This window comes from Carassius gibelio, chromosome A13 (assembly GCF_023724105.1).
Source record: "Carassius gibelio isolate Cgi1373 ecotype wild population from Czech Republic chromosome A13, carGib1.2-hapl.c, whole genome shotgun sequence".
NCBI lineage: Eukaryota > Metazoa > Chordata > Actinopteri > Cypriniformes > Cyprinidae > Carassius > Carassius gibelio.
This window is the reverse complement of record NC_068383.1, coordinates 22,931,568-22,957,125: the sequence shown is the minus strand read 5'-3', so window position 1 is coordinate 22,957,125 and position 25,558 is coordinate 22,931,568. Positions and strand designations below refer to the sequence as shown.

General features: G+C 36.9%; 1 protein-coding gene and 1 pseudogene across 2 annotated transcripts; one reads left to right on the top strand and one right to left on the bottom strand.

Annotated features, from left to right (window-relative positions):
• Nucleotides 1-1,723: 1,723 nt before the first annotated feature.
• On the top strand, nucleotides 1,724-6,138 carry LOC128026677 (group XIIB secretory phospholipase A2-like protein). 2 transcript variants are annotated; one of them, XM_052613930.1, is made up of 4 exons: nucleotides 1,724-2,200; nucleotides 3,834-3,922; nucleotides 5,318-5,483; nucleotides 5,661-6,138. In XM_052613930.1, the coding sequence occupies exons 1-4, from the start codon at nucleotides 1,825-1,827 to the stop codon at nucleotides 5,777-5,779; spliced, it is 750 nt and encodes a 249-aa protein (XP_052469890.1). In that variant the 5' UTR covers nucleotides 1,724-1,824; the 3' UTR covers nucleotides 5,780-6,138. The 2 variants fall into 2 exon arrangements, with proteins under 2 accessions (XP_052469890.1, XP_052469891.1); XM_052613931.1 differs by having other exon boundaries at nucleotides 1,725-2,200; nucleotides 3,834-3,910.
• Nucleotides 6,139-8,230: 2,092 nt separating this feature from the next.
• On the bottom strand, nucleotides 8,231-11,259 carry LOC128026618 (oncoprotein-induced transcript 3 protein-like; annotated as a pseudogene).
• Nucleotides 11,260-25,558: the final 14,299 nt, after the last annotated feature.

Here is a 25,558-nt window from a genome sequence, read left to right as displayed (position 1 = left end):
GAAGAACACCACTCGATGAACAGGTTCCACTTCTAGACGTAAACTTGTCTTGTGGATGGTGCTCTAGTACCAAGTGATGCTGCAGTGATGGTATTAACTACCCCCTGGGGTAGGTCAGGTAGAACCTCTGCATCAAGTCCAAGGACCAGACATGAAGTTTCCAGAGGTCTGGACGCAGGTGCCTTCCTCGGAGAAATCTGCCAGGGAAGGTGCTGTTACGAAGAACATTAGATTTCGGGAACCAGGTCCATGTGGGCCAACCCACATAACAAACGGACTTGGCCCAAATGTGGCCTCAAGCTGGCACTGCTGGCCTCCTGTCAACAATGGCATGTACCCTTTCAGCCAGAGCTGGGCCATGTGTGGCAATGGTGGCACGGCGTGGATCACGGCAAACAATATGAGGGCCGGTTGTTGGTGGGAGGAGTGTGGCCCAAATCAGGCTGAGATCTGGCAGCATATTATGTGACCCATGATAAAAAAAGATAAATACAATATTGCATGATAATGGTTAAATGATCACACACACATTTTAATGAAGTGTAGTATTGTTAAAATGTAGTCTTTGAAATGGCAAGTCAAAACAGAATGAAACATTATAATTCCAAAATTAGGCAAATCAGTCAAGTGCATTAAACTGTGCTTAATTATAATTGTATTAAATTGTATATTATTATTCTTGGTACAAAAAATCTTAGAATCCTTACGTGAAAAGAGAGAGAGATCATTTAACCATTATCATGTAATATTTATTTGGTTTACCATGGGTCACACACTGATCTATAATAGAGAGTGGGGGCACATCATTTTTATTAGTATGCTGTCATGCACAAGCATTAAATAAAATGATCATGAAAGTATCTTATTTTTTATTTAAATCCTCTGTATCCATGTGATGCTTGGTGTGAGAAACAGTTTGAAATCACGTTTGAAATCAGTGACATTGCAGTCCATGTGATAAGAAAGTGTGTGAACAACTGCACATCAGCAGCAGACACACCTCTTTAACAACTATACAGCATAAGTGCATACTGAAGAGATTAATAAATGTCAGTCAAATATTAATAATGTAAAAACCTAGTGTTCTAAATCCAAATAAACAACCTCATATTTTCAAAGAGAATCCATTCAACTCTTTCCAAACCTTTAGCCTGTTATGTCTTTTCTGACTAAACTAACTTTTATGCTTCCCAAAAATATTAAAAAGAATTTTAATTTCAGAAATTAAAAACATGTTCACCATAAATTAGATTCGGGTCTCTGTAGTGTATTCGTTTTAAAATATATTAATACTATTATATTATTACACAGGACAAAGAAAATAAATGGCATGTTATTGAGCCATAAATCTTATCATAGCCTTGCAATCCAGTATTACTTCATTCATGCAATCAATATGCCTCACAGAAATTTTGTTTAACCAAAAAGCTGAGCACAATATAGGACTTTAAGAATACCAATAGTCTGTCAATAGTTGAAACACAAGAACTAGATAAAATTATTGTGTGAGAGAAGAAAGCCTTTTCCAGGCAAAGTGTGAACTGCAGGTAATCAAAGCAAAAAAAAAAAAAAAGTTGATTACAAAGGGTGAGTGTGACTCAAGCATAGAGCAATCCTCAGCAAGAGATTGGACCTTACCTTTAACCTTAGCACCAATCAATGCCTTGCTGTCTGCTTGATCTAATCACAGGTCAAAGTCCCTTCCACGAGGCTCTATCAGCAAAGTCTATTTGTGCTGCTCACTCTTTCTTCTAAGCCCTTTGGCTTTATCGGTCTCCCCTTCTTCTTGGACCCTACAGACCTCATAGGACCCAGGGCCACATCATGTTTCTACGTCCGTTGACACTGCTCCTGCTATGTATCTCCACATGCTTGGCTGCCACCCTTATCCAGGCTTCTGATGATGCAGCTGCAATGGATTCTCCAGCTGACGGGTCTGTTTTACCTGAAGCTCTGGCTGGTGAAACCCCAGATGTTCCTGCAAATGGGGAGAACCAGGCAGAAAACATTTTGATGGCAGATGCCCCTTTAGAGGGAAAACCAGCAGAGACCCAGAGCTCCACTCAAGAATCGGAGGATGAGTTGGACTGGGGTTTCGGTTCTATCAGAGGGAGTTTCCAGGCAGTGAATGGGTATTTTGACTCCTTACTAGAGCTGATGGGAGGTCGGGATGGTGTATGTCAGTACCGCTGTAGATATGGTAAGTGAAACAGTATTTGTGTTTTAGTGGAATAGTCTTTGTATTTTATTCTTTGCTCTGTGTGCATTCTAAAAACTTTTAAGATCTCTATCACACTATATGCTTTGGGCGAAGACTTTAACCTTTCCTTCTGCTCTAGAATGCAAAAGTATGTGAGTCTGTACATTAAAAGCTCAGACTGTTGACTGTTTGTGTCCAAGTCTTTCAATCTCCAAAAAGAAGCATAAATACTTTTAGTATATGCTTTTTTTTTCTTTTTGCTTTTTTTTTAAAGCTTGGCAGATGTAGTCATTATAAATTGTCATGGAAATGAGAAGATTGTGTACTGTGTATTCTTCAAAACTTTTCGTTCTGTGTTTCCAATGGAAAAACAACAACAGTAAAGAAGGTGAATAATGACTGAATATGCATGAATATACAGCTAATTGAAAGAAATGTTTATTGTGCTTTACCCTCTGCATATAGTGTTTAGAACTGACTCTACTAATGCAAAACTAAATACATTTGAATTTAATTTAATGATTTGAGAATAATCATTTAAATGCAAAAGGGATCATTCACAGGACATGGCTCTCTATCGGCTTTTTAAGTAAAACATGCCCTCACTGATCTGTTCTCACTCCTCATGTTGACTGACATGGTGTGGCATTGTGCAAGACGATCACACCATTCTGCTGATGACAGTAAAGAATCAGAGCATTTCATATGTTTATGCCTGGGAAATTAGGGAGCACTTTATTTATCTCCTGACTCTTTTATATTACTGATTTATTTCTAGAATGTCAGACTTGCTTGTTTTTGCTTAGCCTTTGACTGTTAATTGAGTACAAATTAACTTAATTAATTATCATACATGGAAATCTTTTCACCCTACAGGACATACTGTAGCAAGAAAATCTCACTTGCTTATAATACTTCTTGGATAAATTAACACCTATGAGCCATATATGTTTAATAAATGATTAAACAGCTTAAAAAAAACTCACATAGAAATGAATGACGTATATCATGATAAAAAAATAAAAAAATAAAAACCTTGATCATAAATATTTCACATTTACTGACGCTGGAGTTACCTAGGGTTCTGTTTTAGGACCTCTGCTGTTTTAATTCTATTTGTTACATTGAAGTAATTTTATGAACAAATTTGTAAAGTTTTGAATAGCTATGCAAGCGATACACAACTGTACCTTCAGTTCAATCGGAAGATCACATTTCCACAATAGATACTTTTAAATAAATGTATAAGAAAAGTATATATACTGAATGAACTGTAGTGGGTAAATAAAATCGGAGAGAACAACATGGGTTTTATATGTTTAGATTCAGTTTTTTGCATGGTACCTTTTATTTATTTTAGGTAACCAAAGTTGAATACTGTAACTTATGAAACAGTGTGAAGCCAAATTAGTCCAGAGTCATCCAGGAAAATATTCATGGAAAACTATGTTTTTGGTTCTTTATAAGTGGACCCACTTATAATGCAATGTGTAACTGCTTCTGATTTTCTCCCACATAAAGCTCTCAAAGCTACTGTTATATTAAATATATTCCAATAAAGGTCAACAACAACTTTATGTTAATCACATATTAAAGATATGATATATTATAAAGTATTATTTCTGTTTTTCAGGTAAAGCTCCTCAGCCTCGTGTTGGCTATCAAATGCCAGAGCCTGATGGTTGTAGCACCTCACTGCTTGGCTTCCAGGTACCTAACAGTGTATGTGTCTTTTTATTTCTACTAACATTAAGCAATGCCCAATCTGTCACCTTGAAGATTTGATACTGTTTCTTCTGTCCCTATGCATGACCTGTGGGAATCCTGCTAATGAAATGTGGACTGGTCAATCAATCAAAGTTATATATAAAATATCCATCCAAAACCACCTCTTAACATTTAAGTTTCATACATTTTGTATCTCATACTTGATAAAACAGAGACAGTCCTGCATGTTTAATGGAGAAAAGCACTGACCGATGACTTTAGGGTTCAAAGTACAGTGAAATTTATATACAGTAACGCTGGCCTTCAAAAAAGCTGGTAGATATCTCACTTCCAGGTTAGTGGTAAGTAAACTAGATACTCTTTTGATTTATTACAACTTATCTGGTTGCACTTTCATTTAGGGACCAATTCTGAAAATGAAAATGAATATGAATGAATATGAAAATATGCGTTCTAATAAGCAACTAGTTAATAGTGAGAATTGGTCCCTAAACTAAAGTGTAACCCATTATCTCAACTAATGTAAATATAATATAGTATTATATAATATTATGTAATATAATATAATAGAATATATAAATTTCAAATAAACCCCTAACTGTGACAAACGTAGTTTGATTGTTTCACATCAGACTCAGTCAGTGGGTGGTTCTTGGCCATAGTAGGTTGCAATGTGGACTAATGACATTAAGTTAAAAGTCTGGGTCTGCGTGACTAGTATTGCACAGGCCAGCACAATTTCAGATATGGTGGTCCTAAATTGAGAGACTAGCACAGACGAGGTGAACATCCAAAAGGTTGAGTTTGGCATTCAGCCAAAGCGCTGATGGGACTTCTGTCAGGAAAGAGGAACGCAAGTGTGCCGATTACTTTCCACACAAAGACTCATTGACAGCCCTCTGTGCAATTTCTGGATCTTGAATAAATTTCAACTTTGAAGTTAAGCTGTTCAATCAGAAAGCAATCCTCCTCTATGGGTGACAAATGTAATTCTCTTCTTGTTTCAACTTTACGAAATACGACGCGACTCTAACCATGCTCCTTCAATGCATCCCTTAAATAACCTTGGCTATAACTAAGGCAGGAGTCTTTAACTTTTTCACGGCAAAGATTGACACATTTGATAGATATTGTTTAAAATTGTATGATGCATTTAATTCCTGGCATATATATATATATTATAGTTTGGGTAGTACCATACATACACACTCTTCATTAATTCATTTTAATGTGAGAGGGACGTTGAAAGGATGAAGTCACATAGCCTGTTCCATTTTTTGTGACTAACAAGTTCTATCTGTGTCTGAGCTGCATTTGGTTGTTTGTGTTTTAACAGTGAAGTGTGAATTTTTTAAAGCTCATGTTCTGCAATTTGCTGTTACTCTACAGTTTGATATGGGTGTCCCGGCCATGACCAAATGTTGTAATCAGCTAGACATTTGCTATGAAACCTGTGGCTCTAACAAGTACCGCTGTGACACCAAATTCCGCTGGTGCCTCCATAGCATCTGTGGTGACCTGAAGAAGAGTCTGGGCCTCATGTCAAAAGTCGAAGGTATGGAACACACACACACACGCTATATTTAATTATTATTTTTACAACAGATCTTTTACAACAGATCCATTATCTATTATGGTTAACCAATATTTTTGATTGTTTACATGGATTGTCATTTGCAATAGCACTTTTGTACACCAGACAAATTCCCATCATGGCCTTTTTCTCCCACAGCCTGTGAGACCTTTGCAGACACAATGTATAACACTGTGTGGACTTTGGGCTGCAGGCCCTTCATGAATGGCCAGAGGGCATCCTGCTATTGTGAAGGAGAAGAGAAGGATGAACTGTGAAGACCTACAAACCAAAAAAACACACCACCTTCAACACATATAAACACTTTACAAGTTTAAACTACTCCACACTAGGGGTCAGTATTAGGATGAATCTCATTAAGACACACATTGGTCACATTTCACTAGAAAATTGAAAAGAAACTTTTCAGCAGATTTACTGCAATGCACAACAGTGTTGGTTGTTATTGGATTCTCATTAGTTTAATATAGTTATTTTATTTATCAATATTATTATTATTTTATATTAATTGTAATTATTATCAGCATACATTAAATGTGGTATATGACATGCTACTGCAATGTATACATGCTATTCATTTACATTTACCAATTTAAATAAAATATTTGCAACAAAAGATCATGTTTTTTTTTTTTTTTTTTTTTTGCATAATCGCAATGACAGTGTTGTAGAAATTAGACTAATCTTCCTAAAAATGTCACAAAGTAAGCAAGCAAACATTCAAACAACTGTATTGATCCTAAAAATAGAAATTTTCATCCATATTTTGTTTTTGGTGGGGGGGTGGTTGCCTTTACATAATCTTGACAAGTTCGCCTGCTAACCCTTGAACTGGTGTTAGTGGGTTAGTTTTAGTTCAGCAAAAACTAAAAAAGAAATAAATAAATAAAATTCCCTAAATAAATAAAATAAGTTACAAATAAATAAATAAAATAAATAACAAATAAATAAATAAAATATCTTCCTGACTAATACAAAAAAAAAAACAAAAAAAACAACACAAAAATAATGTAATGTGATTGTTTAGACCATAAGAAAAGGCAAAATTAACCTTTTCGAAAAATTCTATTTTATTCATATGTTATGCCCTGTAAAGGACACCAGGACATTAAAAAGTCCTGTTTAAGAAAATAAAAATAATTGTCGGCCATTTTTGATGACCAAGGACAGGGAGTGGTCATGGGGAAACTTCCAAACATTTGGTATCTCTGAAAAGCCGTGAATGTGCTCTGTACAGAACATCCAGACTTAAAACTGTGACGTAAGGTCTCAGAGAGAAATTCACTAAAATAGAATTTCCTCTGCAAAACAAACTTTAAATTAATAGTTAATTTCCTAACTAGCATTGTTTTATGCAGAAATAATCAAAATGTTATGAGGGTTGAATCTCAGTAGGGTAGTAATATTAATGCAAATGTGTGATTTTCTGAATATCATGTGCTGAAAACTGAAATGTTCACCAAGTAGTTTTATTTGGGTTTTGTTTTAAAAGTAAATAAATGCAGAATGGGTGTTGAACAGTAACACAGGAATGTTTATTGCACTATGAGAGATAATATGACTACAGACTGTGACAAAAAATAATTTTATTGGCTTTAAAATCATTTTATTTACCTCAGTAAAATGTGTATGCAAATTAGACATTCAAAACTGTCAAAGCTGAAATACCTATAGGCTTATACTGCATGCACAATACATCACCTAGATGCATGCACATAGAAAGACATTTATTTCTAGTGAGGCAGATGAGCTTCATATAGTAAATATAACTGTCAAAAGTAGTAGAAAGAAGTAACTTAAACAACTCATAAATGTAAGCTTACTGCATACAATGTATGCCGTATGGATGTGTTGTAAGGAAGTAAAGTAGCCTGTAGATGGAATTGTGGGTAAGTGATTTCATAGACGTGTGGTCTCATGGATCTGCCAGTATATGAATGGGTCCACTGGACAGTACATGTTGCTTTTGGTGTTGATCAGTCCAGAGATCTCTCCTCAAACGCATTCAGCAGCGAGATTCCTGTTGTTCCTACTCCCACACACCAGCAAACGTCTATGAAGAAACACCTCCTAATATACACACAGTATTAATAATAGCTGGTCCATTAGCACAGAAAAGCACATTGGACAAACCAGGCAGCTGAATTTCCCAGCATGCACCTGTTCCCTACTCACTCTGTTGTCCTTAACAATGAACTTGAAGACAGGGACCTGGTAGTGTTTGGAAAGCAGGTCTTTAGCCGCAACCTGATGCACCGTATCATCTGAAATGTAACTGATAAATATAAGGCCATTAAAGGCCAATCGCTCATCAAGATACTATGGATCAATTGTACCACAACCTCACAGATATGACACTGAAAACAAGGGTGCCCTGAGAAATCACGCCTGCCTCTGTGACAGCCCTAGGGGCTAAACACAGGTATCGAACTGTCAGGGGAGCCACCCAATCAGAACACACTATTTGCTTCTTTAATCTGTTAGGTTATCTGCTAAAGTATTCAGGTTTTGGAGAGAGATATTGTGGTAGAAGGGTTAGGGTGATCTAATTCTGTGGCTTGTTGAACTAAGCAAAATGTCTGAAATCACTTATAGCAACAGTCATGGAGCATGCAGAATGGTATTGAGTGTACAGAACAATATGCCTTCATATTTTAATTATTTTAAATACCTACTCATCTTTGATAAAGTAATATTTTAAGGCTTGCTCAGCTTTGGGGCCAGGTGTGGCCAAAACAGTTGTGCAGACTGGGCAGGTAGTTGGTGCCAACAATTTTGTCCTCAATGACCTGGAGAAGAGGATAAGGAAGATGATGATTTTCCTCTACATTCCTAGAGAACTATCAATTATTTTATAACTCAACATGTAATGGTATTCACCACCTATTTTACTTCAGTAATGAAAGAATGAGGATAAATATGGAAGCTAGGATTTGATTTTATCCGTTAGGGTCAGATTCTGAAAAGTAGGTGTTACGAATCGCACGTCCTGATATTGCTGAGTTAGATGTGTTCCTAGGTCAACATATTTTGATGGCCCTGGAACAACATTTTACTCAAAAAGGTAGTCTTGACCATATCCCCACACCTAAACCTAACCTTAACCATGAGTGATCCTTAAAATCAGAGGAAATGATAGATGTACAAGCACCTAACAGTGATTGTGAGTGTAAACTTCACTAAATCTATAAACTTGTTCTTCAAATCTGATTGGTTAATCACAATGTTGTTCCAGGGTCAACAAAGATGTTGTCCCAGGAACATGTCTCACTTGGTAAAATCAGGTTCTGCGTTACGAATCCAGACCTGGATGCGAGCTTCAAATTATGAAGGAACATTATTGGCAAGTACTTTTGAGGAGACTTTTTGACCAGAATGAGGGTCAAGTTCACCCTCTGCAACATCACAGTGTTCCCCAGTTCTTTCCGGCTCTATCATTATTGGCTAATTTAGCCATAAGTTGCACATTACACATTACATTAAAAACTGGTTTATGGACCTCGTATGCATGACTGATCCATATAAATTTTACCTGGACCACAGAACCACATGTTTTCAGATTAAAGTGGAGGTTAATGTGGGTGCCATTGGAAATGCCCCGGCAGGAAGTGATCGATAGGAAGCATTCAAGCCCTCCCACCAAGTCTTTGGGAACCGAGACCTGTATGGAACTAGGATCACACTGCATAGGGACTGCACACAAAACACAAAAAAAAACAACAAAACGTCAAAGTGAAATCTACAAACCCTGACAGAAAAGGGGCAAAAGGCAGGAAAGGTAAGTTCAGCTCACCCTGACAGGTCGGTTTGTCATCTACTAACATCAGACCCTGGGGACAATGACAGTAATATGAGTCGTCCTCTGAGGAGCATCCATGACTACAGCCTCTATTTACATTGTCACAGCCAGCAGTCTGTACACAGAACAACAGAAACCACAATGCATTAGTTAAATGAAAGTCTACCAATATTCAGGATGTTCTGTTTTACCATGTTTTTACCTTTACAGCTCCACGTCCACGTCCAGTATTTAACTTGGTCCACACTCACAACGACGAGAGCCCTTGGTGTTGATGCATATTTGTGCACATCCTCCATTGTCTTTCTCACATTCGTTCACATCTTACACATAACACACCAGAATGAGTTAAAAACAGAGAAAACAATACGGAACGGATCAATGTGCTTGATAGATGGCTTGATGTCCTTAAGTATATCTAATCCAGTAAATGAAAACTTACAGCTACATATAAATGTTTTCACTTATTATGTTTACTACTTATTTTCCTGTTGTGTCTTTGCCCCTTCATTACAGCATTTGAAGTTGACACCTTTCTCTAACCATTTTGTGAAGTAGGGCTGCTTCATGTACCATGTTCCTTCTGCAAATTAAGGAAGGGTTTGAGAGGTCTAAACCTTGCAATTAGGGCTTGAATCCCCCAGGCCCCCAAGTCCAACTAAAAGTTGGAACGTCTTTTTATTTTATTTTAAAAGTGTGTCAAAGTGTGTAGACTACTTGGGCCCATACAATGGGTGTCCAATCCTGCTCCTAGAGAACGTCCTGCTCCAACAAAGCCTGAATTAGTGTTACTAAGTCTCCAGTATTACTACGGAATTGGGCTACTTTGACACTTTTGCCACTTTTTTTTGCAGGTTAAGGCAATCACAAGGAATGTAATTTTGATGGAGGGGACCTCCAAAAGATGGGAAAACCATAGAAAACTTGCTATTAGGGTAGTTTTGAATTGCAATTAGTCTGTTTTTGTTTCGCAGACCTGGCAACCTTGTCCTGGAGTGTTCTAGTAATCCTGAAGACCTTGATCTGCTGCTTCAGGTGTGTTTAATTATATTGGAGCTAAATCTGCAGGACCTCCAGGAACAGGATTGGACCCCCACACCCTATACAGTCTTGCCATAAACTTCTATTTATCCTTTGCCTCTAGCTGTTCACATATCCTTAATTGTGAACATAAGTTACACATCTTTCTGAGAGGTAACTATAGCAACAGCTCCAGACATGAGCATTTTGTCTTCGAGGAAAACTTCAGCAGATTGTATCCTGAACATTACCTACAGAAATTACTTTAAAAAATGTTCCCCTTGAAAGCTGCTGCATAATTAGCATTTTTCACTATTAAAAGCATTGATTTTGCTGGCTGCCTTTTTACAGTACTGTCCATTAGTGGATTGTTTCTCAATTTCACCTTTCAACAGTCTTGAGGTCTCCACTCTCAGTCTATCCAGAAAATAATTATTCTGCTCTATAAGCATTGTCTTGGCCAGGCTTGTTACTCACCCAGACATGTCTGTGCATCAGGGCCTAGAATCGTTCCCCTCAGAACAGTGGCATTCTGTCTCGACAGGACAGGCAGCTCCGTTACACTCCCCCTCATCACATAGAAAACTATGGCGACACACATAACAAAACAGTCTGATGGAAGTCTGATTTATCCAGTGTGTTAGAAAGACCCAATGAGGCAAGAGGGAGATTTACAGCCAGAGTAGATGTGGAAGCAGACAGATGGTCGGGGCAGGCGGTAGACATAGTAACCTTTAGCACATGCCTTTACATCCACACTAGCTGTCTAGTGACAGCAGTTATTATTGAAGCTAGCACATGCAGGGAGGGTGACATGCCGTCAATAGGCTGAGGGTGACTGCCATTCAGCCAGATGGGGGCATGTGTACCACAGTGGTTCTCCTTGATACAGAAGGTTGGCATAGCATCCCCAGCCATTTCCTGCTTTGATTCTGATTTTCAAGCTCTCAATTTGATTTATTTGAGTATGTTTTGCTTATAATAGCAAAACAAACAACTGTAGTTGTTTTGCTATTATAAAGATTTATAATAGCAAAACAATTGTCCCCCGACAACTCTGGTCCTCCTGTACTAGACTCACTGTTCGTGCCTCTGGTAATGCTCTTGCAAATTAGTAATTCCTATTTTTATACTATTCATTAAAAGAAACCACTTGTTTTGAGGATCAAGATATTTACCTTTATTTACTTATGTATTTGTATTTAATAAAACTAAACTTTTCCAGCTCATAAGAGTCATTAGTTTGTGAATTGAACAGTCTACACTAGCTTGCCTTCTGTATATTTATTGTACTTAAAGCCTGAAAGGACAACTTAAATTAAAGAAGTTTATTTTCATTATTTTTACTGCATACATTGTTTACTGTATCACGTTTATTGCAGTATTGTAATTAACTGAAATATAATTTTTTTAATCCGTGGTGACACTTAACCTACAACTTACTTTACCAGCAAGCTTCATTTGAAAGAAGAACTGGTCAGCAAGTTGTACCAGTTTTTATGCTCTGTTGGTGATCATGAGCATGCATCTACTTGTTAAATAATATCTGTCAGTACAAAACCCTTTTCCTTCAGGTGGATGGCAGCTTTCAAAGTAAGGATAATCAATAATCTACACTGCACCCTTCCTTACACTCTCAAATGAATTAGGTCCTCATATGAAGTTAGGCTGCTCTGCTGGGCCATGTGGAAAAGAAAAATGATGCAACATAAGACATGAAAGACCACGGCAGCAGCTTGATGAGGCATGGAGAGAGAATCCTTTCCACAGTAAATTATCACCTCAGAAAACAAAGCCACTGTAAGACTTGAACTGCATGACACTCTGATCTTCTGAGATACGGACACAGACAAAAAACACACAGTGTATTAACATACAGGCATCTTTTTCAAAAATCATACAGAGAGAAGATGCAAGAAAAGTTCCTTCTCTCCCTATCCTTTTCATTCACTTCCTCCCCCTCACTCCGCTCACTCAGAATGGTCAATAGCTAAATAAAATGTTCTACATGAATGCAAGTGATATTCACAGTTATACTTAGTATCAACTGAATTGTCTCAAGTCGACTTGTACAATGGTCTCAATCTTGCAAGAAGCAGACTAAAAGGTGATACAGATCCTATGATTGTATATTTTACTCACTGTAGAGGGTGTGTCATTTCCTAGTGTTTTTCATGCTAATTACCACCTGCAAACTCTCAACATCTAGCCCTGTGTTCCATTTGGAAGGGCTCATCCCTATTATTAATAAATAATAATTTGTTATATTTATATAGCGCTTTTCTGGGTACTCAAAGCGCTTTGCATGAAAGGGGGGAATCTCCTCAACCACCACCAATGTGCAGCAGGTGGATGATGCGACGGCAGCCATATTGCACCAGAATGCCCACCACACACCAGCTTACTGGTGGAGAGCTAATAAAAGAGGTGCTTCCAGAAGTCATAGGTCCTCTTCTGACTATTATTAATTCCTCATTGTCATTAGGATATGTCCCCAAAACCTTCAAACTGGCTGTTATTAAGCCTCTCATAAAAAAACCACAACTTGACCCCAGAGAACTTGTTAATTATAGACCAATCTCGAATCTCCCTTTTCTGTCCAAGATACTAGAAAAGGTGGTATCCTCACAATTATATTCCTTCTTAGAGAAAAATGGTATATGTGAGGATTTCCAGTCAGGATTTAGACCGTATCATAGTACTGAGACTGCTCTCCTTAGAGTTACAAATGATCTGCTCTTATCATCTGATCGTGGGTGTATCTCTCTATTAGTTTTATTGGATCTTAGTGCTGCGTTTGACACAACTGACCACAACATTCTTTTGCATAGACTTGAACACTTTGTTGGCATCAGTGGAAGTGCATTAGCATGGTTTAAATCGTACTTATATGACCGCCATCAGTTCGTAGCAGTGAATAAAGATGTATCATATCGATCACAGGTGCAGTATGGAGTACCTCAAGGCTCAGTACTAGGGCCGCTACTCTTCACGCTTTATATGTTACCCTTGGGAGATATCATCAGGAAACATGGTGTTAGCTTGATGATACTCAGCTCTATATTTCTTCGCAGCCCGGTGAAACACACCAATTTGAAAAACTAATGGAATGCATAGTCGATATAAAAAATTGGATGACGAGTAATTTCTTACTGCTAAATTCGGAAAAAACAGAGGTGTTAATCATAGGGCCTAAAAACTCTGCTTGTAATAACCTAGAACACTGTCTAAGACTTGATGGTTGCTCTGTCAATTCTTCGTCATCAGTTAGGAACCTAGGTGTGCTACTTGATCGCAATCTTTCCTTAGAAAGCCACATTTCTAGCATTTGTAAAACTGCATTTTTCCATCTCAAAAATATATCTAAATTACGGCCTATGCTCTCAATGTCAAATGCAGAAATGTTAATCCATGCATTTATGACTTCAAGGTTAGACTATTGTAATGCTTTATTGGGTGGTTGTTCTGCACGCTTGGTAAACAAACTACAGCTAGTCCAAAATGCAGCAGCAAGAGTTCTTACTAGAACCAGGAAGTATGACCATATTAGCCCGGTCCTGTCCACACTGCACTGGCTCCCTATCAAACATCGTATAGATTTTAAAATATTGCTTATTACTTATAAAGCCCTGAATGGTTTAGCACCTCAGTATTTGAATGAGCTCCTTTTACATTATACTCCTCTACGTCCGCTACGTTCTCATAACTCAGGCAATTTGATAATACCTAGAATATCAAAATCAACTGCGGGCGGCAGATCCTTTTCCTATTTGGCGCCTAAACTCTGGAATAACCTACCTAACATTGTTCGGGAGGCAGACACACTCTTGCAGTTTAAATCTAGATTAAAGACCCATCTCTTTAACCTGGCATACACATAACATACTAATATGCTTTTAATATCAAAATCCGTTAAAGGATTTTTAGGCTGCATTAATTAGGTAAACTGGAACCGGAAACACTTCGCATAACACTGTACTTTCTACATCATTAGAAGAATGGCATCTACGCTAATATTTGTCTGTTTCTGTCTTATTCCGAGGTCACCGTAGCCACCAGATCCAGTCCGTATCCAGATCAGAGGGTCACTGCAGTCGCCCGGATCCAGTATGTATCTAGACCAGATGGTGGATCAGCACCTAGAAAGGACCAGGACAAGACCACAGGAAACAGATGATTCTTCTGCACAATCTGACTTTGCTGCAGCCTGGAATTGAACTACTGGTTTCGTCTGGTCAGAGGAGAACTGGCCCCCCAACTGAGCCTGGTTTCTCCCAAGGTTTTTTTCTCCATTCTGTCACCGATGGAGTTTCGGTTCCTTGCCGCTGTCACCTCTGGCTTGCTTAGTTGGGGTCACTTCATCTACAGCGATATCGTTGACTTGATTGCAAATAAATGCACAGACACTATTTAAACTGAACAGAGATGACATAGCTGAATTCAATGATGAACTGCCTTTAACTATCATTTTGCATTATTGAGACACTGTTTTCCAAATGAATGTTGTTCAGTGCTTTGACGCAATGTATTTTGTTTAAAGCACTATATAAATAAAGGTGATTGATTGATTGAGAGGAGACAGGATGATGAAGCCAATCAGTGTATGTGGATTATTAGAAAGCCATGATAGTCAGAGGCCAATGGGGAAATTTGACTTCTGGAATTTTTAATGACCACAGAGAGTCAGGACCTCAGTTTAATGTCTCATCCGAAGGATGGTGCTTTTAACAGTATAGTGTCCTGGTCACTACACTAGGCCATCAGGACCCACACAGACTGCAAGGTAAGAATCTGCACAAAAGATTATGGGAGCCCAAAGTGTCCATCAGTTGTATCCTTCGAAATCCTTCAATTCCAAAGGGATTTTGAAGTGGCCAGTTTTGAGCACTTCAGTTTGGTACGACCCTTCAAAATGGCGCCATGATGGTTTTCACTCCGAAGTACCCTTTGGTTTATTATCCTGTTTGGAATGCACCGCAAAACTTGAGCAATGCAAATTCTAATTGCGAGTTCCTGTCTCCATTTGGGGGATGTTTGTCTTGGTCTGAATACTTAAGGAAATGTTGCAAGAAGATCAGGGCTCTTCTGTAACCAGATGAGACTGTAGTGTGGTGTGTTTATACACTCCATACTATGTAGTTTCCAAGGTCAAGTATGCATCTTTTACTCTAAAATCTAACTTCGAAAATTGGATATATTGTACTGATTTGATATCTCTGACTGATTCTGTAATCACTCAGAACACCCCACAACAATCTAAAATCACAGAGGTGACTATTGTCAAGACAATAGTAAATACTGTAGTAATAATTCAGCTGAAATCAGTTCATCATTGATTCAGTTTGGTTCAATAACTTTAAAGTCCATCAATTATGGAAGGAGTTTAATCTATAAGCTTTATACTGACTTGTAAACCGGATGGCAGTGTCCTTTAGAATGAAACTCAAATAAGCTCATATAGTATAGTACATCTATAGTACAGTGATATAGTACATCTCCCAGAATCCCCTATCTTCCCACCCAACACTAGTCAACCGTCTTCAGCTGCTGACTCCACTTACAGCAATGACAACAGTGCAGATGTAGAAAGTGTATTAAGAGATTCTGGAGTTTCATCTTTTTCTTTTTATTGAACATCTTATAGGTATTTATAAATCAGACTATATGCACAGCAGTATAACACTAGATTCATCCACCCACTTCACATCTTTAAGCCATACCATTTTATTCTTATTTCTTTGTAACTTAACATTCCAGAGTCATCTCTTTACTGTTTCTATAAAATTACCAAGCACCAAATCAGCACATTTGAAGAATTTCATAAGAATTATGTACAAGGTTTTCATGCACAGGAGAAATGGCTGCTGAAAATGGGGCTTTAAGTGGACTAGAAGTGCCACTTAAAATAAAATGAAGGAATCGGTTATCAATCTGTCAATCTATTACATATCTAAACTGACAAATAAATAGACATTGAAAACTGTAAAAACAGTCAATTGTGTAGTAAAATTGTAACAATAGATTAATGGACAAATATGAAATTAACAAGTAACCAGTTCTTCTTATTAACCAGTTGCTTATTAGCATGCCTATTATTAACACATTGGCTGTTTATTAGTGCATATAAAGCACATAGAAGTCGTAGTGAACTGCTGCGCTGATAAAGTCTCATGAACACACAGAAATTTACCACCAAGTCAGGATTATTTGCTAAATAATGTGTTATATTTCAGTTTGTTTACCTTATCCAAACATTATTGTATACCCACAGAAAATACCACCATACTCTGCCATTATATGAAATATAATGTGTATATATATATATATATATATATATATATATATATATATATATATATAAATACATTTTTCATAGATTATTCAAAATAGAAGGTGCTACAGGTGTGGAACAATGTGTATAAATAAATTTTGACAGAATTTTCAGTTTTGGGTCAAGTTTTGATATTTTCTCATTTTACCTGATAAAAAGATATGAAATTATCCTGATATTTGTTTGTTTGTTTGTTTTTTGCAGGAGCACTTTTGTGATGCTGCAAATAGGAGTGGATATCTTGCTTGCTAAAAACTGCAGAGAAACGCATCTCGTTGTGCTGAAAACAAAGAGACTACTCCAAGGAGGTTCAAACGCCATTAGCAAAGACTTCAGTGATCATTAACATGCATTCAGCGTTGCCTTGTTTCCTGTTCCCTTGTTGCTTAACAACTGGTTGAGTGTCAATTTTAACTCTATGGGACTTAAATTCACTCTTTAAAATTTGCAGTGTCCATATTCTGCATCCATAATCCTACCCAATACCTAATCTTTACAATTACCTTACTAACTATTAACCCTTTAGGCGCCAGGATTTTTTGGAAAAAATTGAGAAAGTATTAAATTATTACTATATTACTACACTATATAGTAGTAAAACACATGTGAACAGTAGGCTACTTTTTGATAAAGTTCATCGGTAATATTCAGGAAATAATAAATATTGAATGGATGTTTGAACATATTTGCAAGTTTTTTTTTTTGTTTTTTTTTTTTTTTTATGGGTTTTTAATGAGAGGCTTCATAACAGCAAGTTTGACGGGTTTTGGGGACATATCTTAATGCCAATGATGAATTAATAATAGTCAGTAGAGGATGGATCTATGACTTCTGGAAGACCCTCTTTTAGGATCTTAGATGGTATAGGGTCTAACATACATGTTGTTGGTATAGATGATTTAAAAAGTTTATACAATTCTCCCTCTCCTATAGTAGAGAATGAGTGGAATTGTTCCTCAGGGGACCTATAGCACACTGTCCAATGCGATACTGTAGTTGATGGATACATGGTTACAATTTTATCTCTAATAGTATCAGTCTTGGAAGTAAAATAGTTCATAAAGTCATTACTGTTTGCTGTTGGGAAAAGCTAACATTTGTTGATGCTTTTTTAAAATTAATTTAGCCACTATATTGAATAAAAACCTTGGGTTATGTTTGTTTTCTTCTAAAAGAGATGAAAAAATCATCAGATCTAACAGTTTTAGTTGATACATCAGCACAACAATAGAAACTTATCCTGTATTTTCTTATAAAATATTACCAAGGGGCAACATGTATACTGAAAATGGCAGAGGACCTAGGACAGAGCCTTGTGGCACTCCATATTTTAATGGTGATAACTGAGATGACTCCCTATTTATATAAACAAAGTGGTAGAAATCGGACAGGTAGGATCTAAACAATCTTAAAGCCTGCTCTTGAATTCATGTAGAGTTTTGTTATTGATTTATGAGTATGTCATGATCAATGGTGTCGAAATGCAGGACTGTGAAATTCTTCATAGAGATTCTTATTTTGTAGAAAGGAGCACAAGTGAGCAGGCACTTCTTTTTAGACATAAATGGAAGATTTGAAATGGGTCTGTAATTTGCCAGTTCACTAGGATCTAGTTGTGGTTTCTTAATAAGAGGCTTAATAGCCAGCTTGAATGGTTTTGTGATGTTACCTAAAGATAAAGATGAGTTCATAATATTGAGAAGCGTTTTTTCTGCTACAGGTAACAACTCTTTCAGTAATTTAATGGGTACAGGATCTAATAAACATGTTGTTGGTTTAGATGCAGTGATAAGTTTATTTAGCTATTCCTGTCCTATAGTTGTAAAGCACTGCAGTTTATCTTTGGGTGCGATGAATGAAGCTGAAGAATTAGACGCTGTAGAATCTTCATTTTTTATTGTATTTCTGATTGTATCTATTTTATCATTGAAGAAATTCATAAAATCATTACTATTAAACTGTAAGGGAATATTTAAATCGGGTGGTATCTGGTTATTTGTTGATCTAGCCACTGTGCTAAACAAAAACCTTGGATTATTTTTTCTTATTTTCTATGAGTTTGTGGATATTCTCAACCCTGGCAAATTTAAGAGCCTGTCTATAGCTAGACATACTGTTTTTCATCGCATTTCTAAAAACTTAGAAAAGTTAGTTTTTCTCCATTTGCTCTCAAGACTACTAATTTCTTGCTTGAGAGAGTGGGTATTACTGTTCGTACCATAGCACAGTACATTTTTATCTAACCTTTTTCAATTTGATGGGGGCAACAGCTTCTAATGTATTAGAGAATATAGTGCCCATGATGCTAGTCATTTCGTCTAGTTCATGTGTAATTATGGGTACACAGAGCAGTTGAGATAAATCAGGCAGGCTATTTGTGAATCTGTCTTTGGTGGCTGGAACGATAGTTCTGCCTGGACGATACCACAGAGCCATATAGTTAATATCAGTAATACGCAGCATGCACAATACAAGGAAACGGTCAGTAAAATCATCACTTTGCACTGTAAAAAATAAGTGTAATTTTAACTGTAAAATTTTGTAAAAACGCTACGGAAAAAAACTGATAATAGGTTAACAGTAAGTTCCCGTACTATATACAGGGAAAAACTGTAAAAGATCTAACAAAGCATTTAATGTAAATTTACAGTAAAATTCTGTTAATTATACAGCTTTTAGAAGTAAAAAAAGAACAAATCAATGTATAATTTACAGTCTAAAACTGTAAACTGATATTCCCAGAATTCCCTGCGTGACACTCCACGTTTGAAAGTATTTTGTTTAAATAATCATGTTTTTAAATAGTTCTTGTTATCAGTTATGTACATTTGAGCTTTATGTTACATCTTCTGTTGCTTAATGAAAGTTTTTTGCATTATTTAAGTATCACGTGTGTTACCATGATGGTGTTTTGTGTTTCCAGAAATGTGCACCTTCTATATGTTAATATATACTTCTGCTTTTGGTGAAGCTACTTGTGATGAGCTTTGATACTTCATGTGGCTTTCTCTTATACAGTACCATCTTTATTATTATGGTGGTTGTCAGTATTTTCAAGGTACAAAACAGATTTAATTTTGTGTGTTGTTGAATTTACTGGTTTATATTCACATTTTCTTGTTTGTAAATTACAGCTTTATATTGTAAAATTAACAGTTTTTGACGTAAATGTGTTTACAGTTTTCTGTATTTTTACAAAATTATTCTGGCAACCACAGCTGCCAAAAAGTTTTTGTAAAAACAACAAGAAATTTTTTACAGTGTGAGGTACGATATTTATATCAGTAAGATTGATTCCATGCGATTCAATTAAGTCTAGTGTATGATTAAAGTGATGAGTAGGCCAGTGATGTTTTGCTTAACTCCAAAAGTGTTTATTAGGTTAGTAGATGCAAGTCCTAATTCATCATTTGTATTTTGTGAATGTTAAAATCTCCAACAGTTAGAGCTTTATCAACGGTAACCAACTTGAACTTGAACTTGAACTTAAGTCTGAGAGGAAGTCTGCGAATTATTTTAGGAAATCTTTATACCGCCGTGGTGGTCTAGTAGCCAGAGCAAGTCTGACAGTGTAACATTAAGCATAAGTATTTCAAATGAGTTAAACCTGTATCCTGTTTTCTGAGTAACATTAAGAATATTACTATATACTGTTGCAAAACCACCACCATGACTGATGGGGCATGCTTTTAACAGTAGCTTGGTGGAGTAGACTCATTTAGACCAGTATAATCATTTGATTTTAGCCAGGTTTCAGTCAAGCAGAGTACATCAAAACTATTATCTGTGATCATTTAATTTACAATTACAGCTTTGGGTGTGAGTGATTTAATGTTTATGAGCAAAAAAAAAAAAATTTGTTTTTGTTCATTTATTTTCCATTTTCTGGTTTAATCACGATCAGATATTTTCTAGATCCTGCATTAAATTTATATTTTGACCTCACTATCTGGGGAACAGACACTGTCTTAATAGATTGTACAGCGCAAGTACTTCTATCTTTTAAGTCATCATAGCAGTTATTTGAGAATTGGCTTACTAGTCATATTGAGCGTAGTCTCGCATAGCCAGACCTTCAGACTGACTTCTGAAGGTATGGAATCTATGGCCGATAACATTGACCAAGGCCCGCTCATGAAACCATTCAATTTACAGTACATGTCAAACAACCAATCAAAGTTCATTTAGTTCAGCGTCACATTTTGGGGTGTGGAAATGTTGCCACAATAACAGAAACTCTGTTACTATTTTAAACTCTCGGACGTATTTAAAGATTCTATGCCGCAAACTTTAAATATTTCACATACTTTTGAATATCCAAAGTTTAGTTGAGCCTGATAAGTGCTCGTCATCACAGTTGTAAACTCAATGGCTTTCTACTTTCGTGAAGGGGTTTGTAGACACAGCATTTTTGTTTCCTGGTGAATCGTTAAAGAACGCAACAAACACATCTCTCATAAATCCTGTATAATTCAACCAATCCAATGATGACTTCGACACCACTGAAGTGTTTCCACTTTTGTGTCCCATATGCATCAGACGTTTAGCCAACGGTCCATGGGTGTGACGTCTGAGGCTGAGACTATATGGAGCGTGGCATCCTGGAGATGTTGTCCGACCGGAGTTCCGCTCTGACTCTGATGGGGTGCAGTACATCAGCTTGAAAAAGACTAAGAAGCTCCAAAAAAAGATTCCAATTATTAACAAAGAGCAGTTTCTGTTCTTAACACAATGAAAATAACCATTAATTTAAAGAGCCACACAGATGGGAAATCAAAAATTACTTGTATTACAGTGTATGATGTGGCTGTCCATCAGTGTGAACAATGTGCAAAGTAATTAAACCAAAAAGTACACGATTTATAAAGTTATTGGCTTCTAAAGTAAGGAGTCGACTCTGAATCGCTGAAACGAGTCGTTATAGATTTCAAATCTTTCGCCCATCTCTATGTACATCACTAGGAACACTTTGCATAATAATCTCCGCCTACCGTCTTGGGAGAAACGGAACTCTCACCTGCCCCACCCCCACCCCACAGACGCTCTGGTTGGTGTGAGAGCATCATGTCGAGGAGACAGTGTGTTTTTAATTGTAAAGGCAAGTTTGTTTTATTTTCACTGCCAAATAATGAAGATCAGAAGAACCAATGGCTAAAATTTATTTTTTGGTGTGTTCACAACATTTCACTGATGACTGCTTTTCTAATCTCGGTGAGTACAGCGGGATTTTCAAAGCGTTTGGCCATAAAAGAGGGTTCATTACCAACTTTATTTAGACCAACAAGCATCTCCGAATCACAACGCGAAGTATGATTATGAAGTTATGTGTTTGTTTTCTCCCGAGCGTCTTATCAGTATGTGTGCTGTCTGCAGCCTTTAGCTGCGCTGATCTTCATTTCAAACACGTCATTAAAATGAAGTGTAACTCAGTGGATACTCAACAAAGAGATATGAGAGATATATCTATAGAAAGCTTGACATGTAAATTTAAAACTAAATAAGTGCTGCTAACAGATATTCTGTGATAAAGTAATCCATATGAAAACAACGCGATGTCCGTTTTTCAGGTCTCCCTTCATTATATCTAATGTGACCACGCCCCCGCGCTGAATGCCCAATTCAGATTCAAACTGAAGCGCGGCTTGAATACACCCACACAGAAGAAAAAGCAGCAAGACTGTTCAAGTTTTTTATTTTACTGTTTGCTTCGCGATGAGAGGAATAAGACATAATTCACCCCAAAAAGATGCTAACACATTGTTTACCATGAAGTTGTGTGCGGAACAACCAATCAAACCTGACTATGTCAGTTGACCAATCAGAACACATTATGCTACCGAAAGGTGGGGTTTAAGGAAACTGAATCATTTGAACAGCTTTGCGCGAACCGTTTGGGGATCTCTGAGAATTGAGGTAATTTTAAAATGATATTTTGACAAAATGACAATGTTTTTTAACCTTGGATGGATTTAAACCTATTGTACAGGACTTATTAACAGTGATTGGATGGCATGAAACTTGAATCTTTTTTTCTCTACTGTGATGTCTATCCGAGTGAAACTGCATTTGAAATGAGAGGGCAGGACTTGATTTCATCCTTCAGGAATTGACTGGATTTTTGGAAGTTGTGGTGAAACTAACAAAATGGAGGCTGATCTGAATGCCAGTTTGCAGTTACTTTTGAGGGGATTTCTCTTAACTGGATTCACCGGCAACACCCTAGAATGAAGAAATTTATTGAGGGAGATGAGGAGGAGGACAATCAATGGCACAAAACATAGCTAATGAGAGAGAGAGAGAGAGAGAGAGAGAGAATGTCTGAATGAGTGCGTCTTCCATCAGGTTAAGTCATATTCATTAAAAAAAAAAAAAAAAATGTTTGCAATGTCCTAAGAGTACTGTTGTGGTAATATCCTAAAATCCTTTCAAATTTGAAGAATAATGTACTCCCCCATGGCTTGCATCAGCACTAGTCAATGCATTGATTTATATTAAGTAAAGCATCATCTTCAGTTTATCCCAAGCATTTAGCCCTCACGTCACATGCTACGCACTTGTGCCATAGCCCGTGACTGGAAGACAAGATAAGTCATTTTAAAGGGGAGGGGAGGTTAACGTTTCTGATTAAAGATTATGAGGGCACATAAAAAAATGAAGAGCACTGTTAAATTATTTATAATAAACATTGCAGTATTACATTAAAAATATAAGAATTTAACATTTTGATTTCATGGTGACTTTAACAGTGAATGGTTTGTTTCTAATTAAGCTGCAGCACTTGGTTTAGGGTCATGTTTACCTCAACAGTGATGCTCGCCTCGACCTACTCGACTCCTGCTTCTTCCCACATTTAGCTCAACTTCCTACCAGATAGCAGGATTCTGTTTGTAAACAGTGCACCAGCAGCATACTCAGAACTGCATTAATATGCAATCAAATGCCCTTAAAGAATATATCCTTCTTCTCACCTACGTGAAGAAAGTAAAACTGTTTTTCTCCCACGGTTTCATTCTTGTAAAGTCTGCATTATTCTGTGACTGATCTTAAGCAAAAAGGGAACAGGATTACAGACAGACTAGTGACTCAGCCCATTTCTCTTCTTTACTTAAATGAGAGAAAAAAAAACATTTATGCTTGTTTAAATCTAGGACTTTAGAAAACAAGCAGCACCTCTCCATTTGTCAATCTCCATTTCTCTTCTCTTTAGTCTCTGTGATAACCTTCAGACACTTTACTCTACTCTGTGCTAATGATACCAATGATTAGCACATTGTCCCATCTTTCCTGTGCTTCTGTGAAGGATAAAGGAAAGACGACCAACTTCACAAAGTGCAAAGCTAAGTCTGACTTATTACTGACTAATGGATGGCTTAAAGGGGTAGTTCTTTCCAAACTTATTAGACAAAGGCAAAAGAAAAGTATAACCAAGGTAGTTTATTTGACTTGTATTCTAATCTTTATGAAGCAATACAATAGCTTTGTGTGAGAAAACCTAGATTCAAGTTTAAACTTTGAAAAATTAGTTGTTAGTGTGTAAGTTTATTGTTATTTTAAACTAATAATTTAAGCATGCATACATTTGGTCACACTTTATTCAAAGGTCCAATTCTGGCTAATAACAACCCATTAACAACTTTTGACTCAATAAACTCCTAATTTACTGCTTATTAATTACAGACCAATCTCAAATCTTCCTTTTCCATCCAAGATACTAGAAAAAGGTAATATCCTCACAATTATATTCCTTCTTGGAGAAAAATATTATCTCTGAGGATTTACAGTCCGGATTTAGACAGTATCATAGTACTGAGACTCCTCCCATTAGAGTTACAAATTACCTGCTCTTATCATCTGATCATGGTTGTATCTCTCTATTAGTGCTTCTGGATCTTAGCGCTGCGTAGACAAGAAAACTTTGTTGGCATTAGTGGAAGTACATTAGCATGGTTCAAATCATGTTTATCTGATTGCCATCAATTCGTATCAATCACAAGTGCAGCATGGAGTACCTCAAGGCTCAGTACTAGGGCCGTTACTTTTCACGATTTACATTTTACCCCTGGGAGATATCATCAGGAAACATGGTGTTAGCGTTCACTGTTATGCTGATGACACTCAGCTCTATATAACTTTGAGGCATGGCAAAACATACCAATTTGGGTGGTTGTTCTGCATGCTTAATAAACAAACTCCAGCTGGTCCAAGATGCAGCAGCTAGAGTTCTTACTAGAACCAGGAAGAATGATCATATTAGCCCGGATCTGTCAACACTGCACAGATCCCCAATAAAGACCTTGTCTCCTAGACAGCCACCGGGACAAGACTACAGGAATCAGATGAGTCCTCTGCACAATATGACTTTGCTGCAGCCTGGAATTGAACTTCTGGTTTCGTCTGACCAGAGGAGAACCCCCCCGAAACAAATTTTGCTATAAGTTTGATTGCATTATATAATAATTGCTGTTAACGGTGTTTATCATCTATTTGATTACATCTTTAATTGATTTTTCTGTACATTTCTGCCAAATGTAGAAATAACTAATACTAAGCTAGTAATATTGTAGAAACATATAAGTTGCTTTGCAATGATTTGTATCATTAAACGCTTTTTATTCAATACTTTTTGCAACCTTCTTTTGCCATGATAACAGCTTTGCGTTTTCTCCTGTAATGCCTGATAAGTTCATCAAGAATCAGTCCGGATCCTGCAGATTCCCAGCTCCATGTTGGTGCTTCTCTTCTTCAGTTCCCCCCCTCATTTTCTATTGGGTTCAGGTCGGAGATCTGGGATGGACATGGCAGAAGCTTTGTTTTTGCTTTGCTTTTAACATTTGTTTTTGGATCCCTGGCCTTTCTTGATCCAGCTTTGACCCTATTATATGTTCT